Source organism: Sturnira hondurensis, unplaced genomic scaffold (genome assembly GCF_014824575.4).
Source record: "Sturnira hondurensis isolate 20B ecotype Veracruz unplaced genomic scaffold, ASM1482457v3 Scaffold0009733, whole genome shotgun sequence".
Taxonomy (NCBI): Eukaryota; Metazoa; Chordata; class Mammalia; order Chiroptera; family Phyllostomidae; genus Sturnira; species Sturnira hondurensis.
Genome location: NW_028082364.1, coordinates 5,405,950 through 5,418,536, shown reverse-complemented (window position 1 = coordinate 5,418,536; position 12,587 = coordinate 5,405,950). Strand labels below are relative to the sequence as shown.

General features: G+C 45.7%; 1 protein-coding gene across 3 annotated transcripts in view; it reads right to left on the bottom strand.

Annotated features, from left to right (window-relative positions):
* Positions 1–12,587, bottom strand: part of RNF216 (ring finger protein 216) — a 118,444-nt gene that overhangs the window by 82,990 nt on the left and 22,867 nt on the right. For all 3 annotated transcript variants that reach the window (XM_037057882.1, XM_037057884.1, XM_037057883.1), the window contains exons 6-8: positions 9,890–9,992; positions 8,423–8,587; positions 3,216–3,330 (exon numbers count right to left, since the gene is read on the bottom strand). In XM_037057882.1, coding sequence (XP_036913777.1) covers positions 3,216–3,330; positions 8,423–8,587; positions 9,890–9,992 — 383 coding nt within the window. The remainder of the gene's footprint in view (positions 1–3,215; positions 3,331–8,422; positions 8,588–9,889; positions 9,993–12,587) is intronic.

Below are 12,587 nucleotides of genomic sequence, written 5' to 3'. Positions count from 1 at the left end.
TGTCTCCATTTGTTTTTAACTTCGACTGCCTTCAGGGTTATAGTTTTTACCATAAAAGACCCATTGACGCTGTTAGCTTTACACCTAAGTATTTAATTTTGGGAGGAGCAACTATAAGTGGTGTATTTTAAATTCTGATTCCACATGCTCACTGCTAGTAGAGAGAAATACAACTGATTTTTGTTGGCTGTTCTTACATCCTGCAACCGTACTGAATTCATTTAATAGTTCTAGGAGTTTGAGGTAGATTCTTTAAAGTTTTCTAGGCACACTTATCATGTCATCTGCTTGAAGAGACAGTTTTATTTCCCCCTTTCTGACCTGTACCTTTTATTTCCTTTTCTTTACTGCATGGGCTAGAACTCGCAGGCCTACGGTGGACAGCAGTGAAGACAGAACATCCTTTCCTTGCTCCCATCTTGGGCGGTGGGAGGGAAAGACTTACCATTAAGTATGATGCCAGGAATAGATTTTATTGTAGACATCAAGCTGAGGAAGCCCCTCTCAATTCCTAACTTTCTGAGAGTTTTAACCATGAACAGATGCTAAGTATTATTAGATACCTTTTCTGCACCAATTGGTATGACACGGTAACCTCTCTCCTTTCGCCTACTAACACAGTGGATGCACCGATTCACTTCTGAATACTGGACCAGTCTTGCATCCCTGGAATACACCCTACTTGGTCTTGGTGCATGTTAAAATATATTTTTATATATTTATATAAACATACTTCATACATTTATTATGTAAGTTCTATTTACTAATATTGTTAAACATCCCTGCATCTATGTTTATGAGGAATAAATGGTCTGTAGTTTTTTGTTTTGTTTTTTTAACTGTCTTCCTCTGGTTTTGTTATCAGAGTAATACTAGCATTGTAAAATGAATCAGGAAATGTTTCCTACTCTTCTACTTTCTCAAAGGAACTGTGTAGAACTGGTGTTCGTTTTTTCAAAAATGTTTGGGAGCCTTTTCCAGTGACACCAACTGGGGCTGGAGATCTCTTTTTTGGGAGATTTAAAATTATGAATTCAGTTTCCTTCATAGCTATAGGGCTCTTTAAATTATCTTCTCATATGGGTAAATTCTGGTAGTCTGTGTTTCTGAGTAACTGGTCCATTTCATCAAGGCTGTCAATACTATGAAAGTTCTCCCCAGTATTTCTCTCTGGACATCCGAAGGGTCTGTCCCGATATCCCTACAGACAGCAACCACTCCCAGTACTTGTAATTTGTGGATCCGATTTCTTCTTGGTCAGCTTTTCTAGAAGTAATGGGGTGTGTTTGTATCCACCTTCCTCCAAATTCTCCCCAGACTCTTCATGGGAGCCTGTGCAGTGGTTAGCTCATCGGCACCACAAAAAGCAGAGCTGAGGGAGAGCCCTGTCTCTGTCTTTGAGCTAAGCAACCTGCAGCCCAGACAGTGACTGGACAGAATACTAGCCAAGAAGGTCAATTATGAGATCCCTGGATCAGATTAAGGATTCTTAGCCTATGTGCTTTTTTATAAACTGTTGTCAAAAAAGGTTACGTGTATCTGTAAGTCATAAACACTAAACTGATAGAAACCAAGTATATTTTCTACTTCTAACTTCCAGTTCCCTTATTAAGAGGGATACACCTAAAACAGTGGACTAACGCTAACAAGATGAAGTTAACGGAAAGATGTCACATGCGTCAAAGCAGAGAGAGGTTAGTGACTCAAAAGCAAGGGGGTGAACAGGCCAGGGCTCAATGTAAGCCAAAGGTGGGACACGCTCTGCTCTTACAGAGCTACAACCCCTTTAGCTGTAGAGACGCAAGTGGAGAACGGAAATCGCAGCTGCTGTCTTTACACAGCAGACCTCACGGGGAGCACTTCATCCAGCCAGGCACATCCAGACTTTCAAAGATACCGAGAAGCTAGCCAAGGGCACCCAGAGAGGGAAAACCAGGAAGATGAAGTGGCAACAGACAGCTTCCAAGTCTTCTCAGACGCCAGAGCTGCAACCATGGCAGGAAATTTCAGAAAGACACCCTCTGGCTTGATTTAAAAAAGAATTTTCTAACCCTGGCTGGTGTAGCTCAGTGGATTGAGTGCTGGCCTGTGAAGCAAAGGATCGCAGTTCGATTCCCAGTCAGGGCACATGCCTGGGTTGCAGGCCAGGTCCCAGCGGGGGATCCACGAGAGGCAACCACACATTGATGTTTCTCTCCCACTCTTTCTCCTTCCCATCCCCTCTCTCTAAAAATAAATAAATAAATAAAAATGTATGCATGCATAAACACATAAAATTTCATGACTTAAAAAAAAAAGAATTTTCTAAAGCGCAGAGCAGACTAACAAGGGAGCGGATCATCTCACGACGCGGCGTTCTCCTCTCTCTACCACTGTCAGTCAGGCACAAACGCGAAACGACCGAGCATGAGGGAGGCCTAGTCTAAAGAGTGAACACATTCAGCTGAACGAAAACCGCTTACACACTGTCCCCACTCTCATTCTGCCACAGCCCTGTGAGAGGGACATGTCAGGAGGGCACTGCTCCACAGACCAGCTTGGGGACCTTAGGATTTTTTTAGGTTCTGAAGAGTTCAGAAATTCAAATACTTTCCAACTCTACAGCTAACTCGCGGATTCTCCATGTAGTCATACCTAAAATCAAGTTATGTAATTAGGTGCAGAGTAACAGAAAGATGCAGAAAAGGGAAATGTTTCCTTTGATGACGCCATCTATAGGAAAAGCTTGGACACAAGCAACTCAGATGAAGTTTGCTGTAAAGTTCAAAATGATTACCTTTTGGAGGGATTAGACTTGACCTAACTAACCTGTCTGGAAGAGCTTCGGGTAGTTATTTTGTCAACAAGGATAACAGAATTCTAAATAAACAAGTGGCTACTTCAGACCTGTTTGTTCTGCTCCCCGGGAAGCCACTCTTGGGCGTGTAAGTGACCCCCCCCAAACCCCACCCCCCAGCAGTCGTTCTCCTCTGCTCTAGACGGTTTCTACTGGGGGAAAGCTAACTCCAGGCCCACAGCCACGCCCAGTTCCTCCCCAACACTTCCCTGTACTACATTTTCCTGTCATGGTGCCTCCTCAGCAGGAAGAAAGAAGGTGGCGACTGTAGCCACTTTTTACTTTAAAACACTTATGTGCTGTCCAAGCAGTCTACGTCAGGGTCACTGCCGGGACAGAGGACACGACCTAAGCAGCCCCCCACACAGTTGGCCATTACCTTGTTCAAACTTGAAATCTATGTAAGAATACTGATTCATTTCTTTTCTCTTTTTCCTTTTCCCACTGGTTTCTGGAGATAGCTCCTGCCATTTTTTAATGGCATCAGAAAAGGCCTAAAAATGGAGAAAGGGAAAGGTTACCACTGTAGACGGGACTCAAGAGTACGTGAAACACAGGCAATCCCCACCCTCACACTGACTCAGGTGTTAATTACCTCCCCTGCATGGCTTACAAGCAGAGGTAGTGTCAAAGCAAACGGCAGCATCTCATTATCTTTGTTTTTTCTGACTTTCATAAACTGCTACAATGGCAGAACCAAAATCCCCGCTGACAAATTAAAGGGCAATTTAACAGAAAGTGCTCACACTGACCTTGAGTAGCACAAGTTAAATCACCAACAAATGGTTAGCAAGTCCCGCTGCCCGGGCACACCCTACACGGTGCTTCCCTGCTCAACATCCCTGACCTACTCCCCACCCTCCCAGCCCAGTGGCCTTCCTTTTTGTCCCAGAGCACCAAGCTCTTAGGCCAGTGACAATCCCCTTTGTTTCACAGCTTTCACTCCTCCCTTTTCTAGATCTTTCCAACAGGCATTTGAATGTGCTAAAGTCTGTGTCATCTTAAAAAAAAAACAAACCCCTCCCCTCTTCCTCCTTTTTGTAGGCAAACTTACCAACGTAGTTCGCACACGTTCCAATACCTCACTTCCCATGAACTTTTCAACTTCTAAACTAGGATCGAACCCCACCTTTCCACTTGCTAATCCACCACGCAACACGGGGCTAACTGGAACACCCAGCTTTCAGTCCCACTTGACCTTTCAGCAGTGTTCACAATGTTGCCAGCTTCCTCCCCGCCTGCTCCTCCTCCACCAGCCTCCACTTCTGGGCTTTACCTGTGGCAGTCCGCAAGGCAGCCTTTGTCTCTCTAGGCACCTCATCCAGGTGGGGGTGTGGGGCGCAACCTTCCATATGCTGATGACTCTCAAAATCCCACCCCTAATCCTACGCCCCACCTTTCATGTCCATTCAACCACACAATGAATTGCTTTTACTTGCTGGCTAATGTTCCCCAGACTGGGCTCTGGATCCTCTCTCTCCAGAGCAGCTCTCCCACAGTCTTCCTCATCCCAGGAAAAACACCATCACTGGGAGGCCCTCCTGCAGCCGCTTAGTCCTCCCTTAGGTCCTCACACTCTTGTATTCTTTCAAAATGCTTATCACAGGTGTAATGATACACTTATTTGTGTGATGCTGTTTCATGCTACCTCCTCCACTGGACTCTGAGCCTTGATACCGTAGGTCAGGGCATATCCTCAGCCACTTGCACAGTTTTTAACAGGGCTGTGTATGTGTTATGGGGATGCTGGTAATGAAGCTCATTCTGACCTGTTTATTTTAGAGACAGCTGTGTATCCGTGTAGGACAAGAAAAAAAGTACTTTAGCTACAGAAGAGGGGAGCAGCACCTTTCATCCTAATTTGCCTCCTACCCTTTCCTTTTCGAGCTCCCAGGGTTGGTCATCAGCAGGGAATTACCATTTGCTACGCATACCTCCTGGGAGCTCAGTACTACCTGGGCAGCTCAGTACTACCTGGGCATCTTCCGACTCCTCCTCTCAGTCAGTTCTCACGATGACCCCGAGGGAGGTGCTACTTGTTTTATAGCAGAGGGAGTAGGACTTAGAGAGGAGAATGAACAAACTTGCCCCCAGTCAAACCTTCATTAAAGCTAGGACTTGAACTCGGGCCAGCTCAGATCTAAAGCTCCCCTCTTTGACATCCCTATGGGCTCCCAGACTCAGTGGAACCCTTACCAAGAACTGGCCAGAGGCAACACTCGTCTTGCTGCTTTTCTACCCCCATCAACATCCTCCAGGGCGGCGGCACCTCCTTCCTTGCTTTCTGTTTCTTCTTCCCGGGTTCCCACTATCCCAGGGGTTCCCTACAAACCCTCAGGCACTAATCTTAAAGTCACATGTTTGTACTCAGCTGTGAGACTAGTAACTTCTAGCAAGTTTCACCTACAGGGCTATTTGTGAATAAAACTCAGAAGGGATGCAGGACAGGTTATTAGAACTTGCATTTTATAAACGAGGTAGATGTCCTTTATCACTAACTAATCAAACTGGAATGTGAGCTCGGAGCTCGTAACCGGTAGTCCCCAGGTCTGCAACCACACTACCAAAGCAAAGGCTCCTCACGGGAGGTAAACTGTGGTCCTTACCTTGGTCCCATTTAAATGTTTCTACTTAGCAGAGAGAAATCCATACACATAAGCACCAACTGGCACTTGTCAGGAAACTATCTAAAACAAAATGCTGTCTACAACTTAAAGGAGGCTCTGAAATCTAACTTTCATAGCTGTATTAACCATCATCCCCTACCTCAATCTCAATAGTGACTGAAGACCTAGGTACGGGCCCCCGATAAGATCGCACTGCCAGAGCCCAGGCCGGCAGCTGCGACTCACACTACCGACCCCAAAGCACCACAGCTCCTTTTCCACGCCTTGCAGCCTTTGCTGTTCCTCTACGGAAAACATCCATTCTTCTGAGACTCTATTCAAATACCACCTTCTTCTTTCCTCTACTTTCATGTACCTCTCTTTTGTGATCCTAAGTATCACACCATTTTAATCTTCTCATACAGACTGAAAGCTCTCTGGAAGGAAGCTAATTTGTGTTCTATGATGCCAGTGTCCTCAGGGGATGGCTGGTAACACACACTCAGGGCTCTAAATCCCACCTCGAGGAACACAGATGTGGAAGCTAAGTTTTCCTATCACTGGCATTTCTCCCTCTAGCTTGCTCATGTTCACAAATCAAACACCCACTCTCGGTGTCAGATCTGAGAACCAGGGACACAATCTACTAAGATTTTCAGGATATCTGTGCAATGGCTGAAATCCCTTTAGAGGATGACCCACAAACACTGTAACAGGCATCTGATGACACAAAAGCTGAGAAATAAACAGAGACTCAAGCCTGGAGGAGGGAAGAGTAGAAATTTATAGATTAAAAGAATTTAAGTAACATATCAACCAACTAAAACAGATTTTACTTGGAAACCAGTATGATCAAACAGGCTGTCTTGACACATTCAGAGAAATATGGATATTGACTGGCTACCTACTAATGATAATTTTTAATATAATAATGGTATTCTGATTATGGTTCTCAAAAAAATTATTTGTATTTTAAAGGTAAACACTGAGACAGTTTTCGATGAAAAGAAAATGGCCACGGCTGGTGTGGCTCAGTGAATCCAGTGCCATCCTGCAAACCAAAGGGTCACTGGTTCAATTCCCAGTCAGGGCACATGACTGGGTTGCGGCCAAGGCCCCCAGTAGGGGGCGCATAGAGGCAACCACACATTGATGTTTCCCTTCCTCTTTCTCCCTCCCTTCCCCTCTCTAAACATAAATAAATGAAATCTTAAAAAGAAAAAAGGAAACGGATTAATTCTTGGAATCTGCTTCAGAACAGTCTGAGAGGGTGGAGATGAAACAAGACTGGGCAGTAGCTGATAATTACTGAAGCTGAGCAATGAGTAAATGTGGGCTTATTATAACACAACCTTTTTTCTAGCTACTTGATTGTTTATAATAAAAAGTGAAAAAAACCAATCCAGGGAAACGTGACTGTCTTCACAGCGAACACACTTCCCCCAAGCAATCACCAGGTCTGAGGGCAGCCTGTGCGGGAAGACGTGTCGTTGCCATCACTCATCACTCAGTGTCTCTGGCGTGCCTGCTGCACCCCTGTCCACGTGAGCGTCACTCTCGAGGGCAGAACCCTTGCGCACCATCTCCACACCGCAGGGAGAAGTTCTAATTTGCAATTGAGTGCACCAGATTTTAGCTTCTGCCACACAGTGCTTTCCCTTAAACACCTCACTTTCATTCAAATAGCCTGTAAAATTTCAAAATAAGCAGACAAGCAGACACCATAAAAACTGTAAAGGGCCAGGAAGATAAAGGGATAAGAAAGGTATAAATGAGGGAAACTGAGCCACAAAACTCTACAACCTCCCACCCAAACAACGAGTGGGCCGTGGGATGATCAAACCTCCAGCAGGGACATGACTGAAGAGGACCACCCACCCCAAGACCATAGGAGCTATCTCCTGCTGCGGCCCCCTGGGAGCTCAGACAAGCGTAAGACACCACCTCAGCAGCACAGCGCCAGCAGGGCCTCGAGATGAGAGAACTGCTTCTTGCAGTTATTTCTGGAGGAAGCTCATTCACTTTTCAATGACAGTTCAGGCATCTCCTACTCAGATAATTTAGGGAATGAGATTCAGAAATAGAAAGCACTAACTTTGTACTCTCGTCGGAGTAATTCTATCTAAAATTAACCCACAATCAGGAGTTTGTTGAGAGTTGCCTGGATCTTCCTGGCAACTCAAAGGCGAAAGGTTTCTAGACCCAGCACGAAGCCACATTCACCTGTGGTTCCCCTTTCAGGTTAAGACATGGTGGGTGCTTTAACCATTAAAATAACTCCACATTGGTTTGTTCTTTCACAAAAGGAATACTGTTTGCTGGAAACCACCACAATTTCAGCAGAACTCATAGATTTCATGGCAGCAGAAGAGAGGAAGAGAAGCCAAAGACCTGCCTGTGCTCTCTGACCTGTCTGACCACCAGGAAGAGACACTGTGCCACGGACTTCACTGATGAGGCACGCCTGCGTCACCCACTAGTGACCGGCACTCTTCAGAGCCTGGGAACAGAGGCCCTCAGTGGAATCTTATTTAGGGCCCTGGAAATAAAACTGGGAGCTCTCACTCCCTTCTGAGGCAAACCACCACCCACTGGGCAGACCCTGCCTGGTGTGCCCCACCCGAGCCACCTGGGACACACAGGATGTGCGGCCTGCCCTAAGCCAGAAGGCACGGGAGGGAGGGGCAGCACAGGAACCCATCTCTCGTCTTCTAGCCGTCCTGCACTCCACGGTGAAATGCATTGCCCTGCATGTCTTCATGGTCAGGCCAGAACTTCCCTGCTTCTAAATACATCACTTCTTTTCATTCAGTTCTTCCTGATCAACAAATATCTTTGTCTGTTTATCTTCACCCTGACAAACTCTTCAGCCCTTTGCCATGAAAACCACCCCAATTTCCTCAAGCTCAATTCTTCGTTCTGTTATCACAGGAAGAAGTAGTCAAGAGGGGTGACCCCACCAGAGGACGGAGTAGAGCACCTTTCGGGTGATTGCATAGTGTCCTTTGAGCTCATGCAGGGCCCACTTGATGTCCTGGCTGCTGAGCATTTTGAAGTCGGCCATCAGGAGGTCGGCAGCTTGGATGAAGCAGGGCTGGTCAAGAGGAGCCAGTTTGGAATAGTCAAAAAAATCTATCTCAGGCAACTGAAACGAGAGAGAGAGACAGAGCATTAGAGGCCAGACGGTGCACTTCCGTGAGAGAAATCATCTGAAGGCCGGCTTACTAAAGAACAGAAAGCCTCACTCACAACTGCTCACAAGGCGGTCACCAGCCCCCGGGAGAGATGAGGGAATGGCGACCAAGAGGGTAAGTGGCCGTCTGAAGTCTGGAGACGAGTTTCACTACTTAGAGCCACTAAAAAAGCATAGCTGGGGGTTTGAACCCCGTCTTTTAGCTATCTTCTTCCCACAAAATGTTTTAAAAATTAATTCTTCCTGCTACAAAATACGTAAAAGAGGTAAGTGAAAAGAATTTGTGGGAGACAGAAGGTAGGAGCAACAGACCCCAAGGAAGCCGTTCTACACTCTATTTCCCTTCACCACGTACACTCAACACATGAAGACAAAGATTAAGATTTAAAAAGTCAAACTGTTTATATCCTGATACAGGACTTGGTTACACAGGTGTGCGCACTGTATACAAACCTCACGTCAGAACTATAAGGAGGCACAGGGGCAGTTCATCGATGCTTTTGCAATTTTTTAAAATTTTACTTTTTTAATTCTTCACCTGAGTACTTTTTTTTTTTACCTGATTTTAGAGAGAAAGAAGGGGCGAGAGTAGAGAGAAACACTGACTGGCTGCCTCCCATACACGCACCCCGAGCAGGGCTTGAACCTGTAACCCTGACTGGGGATTGAGCCCACAGCCTTCTGGTGTATGGGACGACATTCCATTTGAGCCACCTGGTCAGGGCATGGTTTACTTTTAAATGCATTATAATAAAAATACAAGAAGTGAAATATAAGAGAGAGGTGCTGATGGACAGAGGCCTAGATGTGTGATGAAGTGGATACAGTAGAATGTTAACTTTTAACAGTACTGCTGCTGGGTATATAGGTAATGAATGTACAATCTTTTGACATGCCTATGTATTTCAAGTTTCTCATGTTTTCAATTTTCAATGCTAAAAAATACTGAGATGACACAAAGAATTCTGGCAAATTCTTGTTTCATTTTAGTAACTTACTTTTGTAGGATTAAAGATATGGAGGCTTTAATTGTTCGTGAAAAAGGGAAGAGAGAGTCACAATGAAAGAAGTGAAATACAGAATTCAAAGGGGCTCAGATTCGGAAACCCCACTAAAATTCAAGTGCATTCTGAAATCCCATTTGGCTAGCTAGTCTTTAAAAACGTGCCCTGACACAGCATCCCATAAAGATGATGGCGGGGGGAAGCAGAGCACTTCCCGGTAAGGACCGCAGGACAAGAGCACAGCACTCGCCTCCGTCTCGTCTTGGCTGGCAAGCAGGCTGCTACTGGGGTTGATAATCACTCGGTCTTCTCTCTTTGGATAATCTGGATTTTCCAGAAGAAAATTACAAATTCTGCAAAAATAAATGACATTACTTTCATACGGCTTCCAAATCCCACACCTGCCTACTGATTCAAAAGCAATGTTTGAAAAATGAAATTCCTGGTTACACATTATAAGTTATAAGTGACCTATCAAGGAATTAAAATGTTTGCAGATCAGAAAAACAAAGCACATAGACCAAAGACAGTTACACTGAATTACTATTTTTGCTTGACAGTTTAAAAAGCAAAGCCCTCTAAAGTTTTCCTATTAGTTGGGTGTCAATGTAATAAAGTCACTGAAATTCTTATTGGTTGAACTGTACAGAACTGGAGAATTTAGATGAAAGTATTTATTTGTCAAAAAAACATGTAACCAACAAGGGGTGGGAAAAAGTGTATTCACATTCACAATAAATTAGTTTGCTAAGAGAGTTAAGGTAATGCCCTCCTATCAATCGTTCATACTTCTGTGACCCTGCGGTCACATCCATCCCTACGAGCAGTCTTAGTGACACTCGTTTGTTCTCCCACCTGCAAGGCCAAAGGAACAGACCGTGTCCGCTTTTCTCAGCAAACCCAGAGCCTGTCTCTTTAGCACCACTACAAAACACCGCACTAGTGAGGGTACAGAGAGTAAGGTAACACACACAGATGCATCCTCACCCAGACTGAACAAATGCTAATTAGCAAGGCTGACCTGCAACACCCAAATCAGGCAACCAAGTGTGCTCCTGGGAGGATTCTAAAGTTCAAGATCAGCTGGTCAGCTTGGGTGGTGCGTAGCCCCATGCTCACAGGGCAAGTGAGGCTTCACCTACCCAATCCTTGCTTCCCGGATCCTGCAGATTCTTAGGATGACTCCACCTGCTCACAGGTTCCCCACCCATGGTTCTCACTTGACTCCCTTTTCCCCAGGTCCCTCCTAACCAGTGTCAGCAGTAGAGCCTTTAATAGTAAGACAGTACAAGCGGCAAAGAGGAAACATGCTCACCTCCAGCTCTTCTCCTCACCAAGGGTTTGGGGACCAAAGAACAGGGAAGCGAACTTCCTCTGCAACCCCTCAAGGATGCTCAGTGCTGGCCTGGCTGCAGAGCCCCGACCTCATCCTGCTCCCAGACTGGTCAGCACACCTCCGCACCTTTTTCTTCACCATCACTTCCGGGAGTCCCAAATGCCTCTTCTCTCTGAGCTTTCCTCTTCCCTACCACCAGCCCTGATGACTGAAACACACCCTCATTGATGCTAATCCTTTGTTCCATGACAGAATCGNGAAGTGAACTTCCTCTGCAACCCCCCAAGGATGCTCAGTGCTGGCCTGGCTGCAGAGCCCCGACCTCATCCTGCTCCCAGACTGGTCAGCACACCTCCGCACCTTTTTCTTCACCATCACTTCCGGGAGTCCCAAATGCCTCTTCTCTCTGAGCTTTCCTCTTCCCTACCACCAGCCCTGATGACTGAAACACACCCTCATTGATGCTAATCCTTTGTTCCATGACAGAATCGTGACCAATGTAGGTTATATAGACCTTCGAAGGCTGCCTTGAGAACCAGCCCCCATTAAGAATGCACTGTCACCCTGGCCGGTGTGGCTCAGTGCACTGAGCTCGGGCCTGTGAACCACACAATCTCGGTTTGATTCCCAGTCAGGGCACATGCCTGGGTTGCAGGCCAGTTCCCGGCAGGGGACCCATGAGAGGCAACCATACATTGATGTTTCTCTCCCTCTCTCCTTCCCTTCCCCTCTAAAGATAAATAAATAAAATATTAAAAAAAAAAAGAATGCACTGTCTGCGGGGACAGGCCTGGACACCCAAGTAACTCCTTACACGTGCACCCTGCACGCACGACAGACCACATGCGGAGCAGCTCCTCCACTTTAACTGCCCGTCGACACTTCTGGTAAGCGTGGCTCCTGAAGGCCAAAAACGGCCAGGTACCAGAGTCTGGCCAACCAATAGAGACATCTTTGTTAGATGGCCCACCCGTGAATGAAGCCAGGGGTTTCCACGTGGTGTGTGTGGAAAACGATCTGCTGGGGTATTGGAAGTATACACTACCTCTTTTGTTTAATTAAAATAACCTGTATTAATTAGTTGAAAATTGATTAATTTCAATATTCTACTGTTCTTTTTGAATTTACAACTGTTCCATCTCTACAGACTAAAAGGAGGAGAAAGAGTGGAAGAGGGAAAAGGCTTATTTTTCATTCTGAATTCAAACACTTCCATTAAACAGGTGAACTGGCTGCAAGGCACTTTCAGTACAAATATAGAGAAAAAAAATCTCTTAACACCGTGGCCCAAACACATGTACTATCAATGCTCAGAGTTAAGCAAACATGCAGGATTCCTTAAGACTGAAAAATAAAACAAATCTGTGTCTGACTAAAATTACAAGTCTTCTAACAGGACCATGTAAAAAGACACACTGCTAAGTGAGACAGGCCAGTCACGATGGGACAAGCACCGTGCAATCCCACTTCCACGAGGTCCCCAGAGTAGTCACAGTCACAGAGACACAGAGCAGAATGGGGAGGCGGGGTGCCGGGGCTGGGGAGAAGGCATGGGGAACAAAGAGTTAGTGTTTCATGGGGACAGAGTTTCAACTTGGGAAGAAAGTTTTGG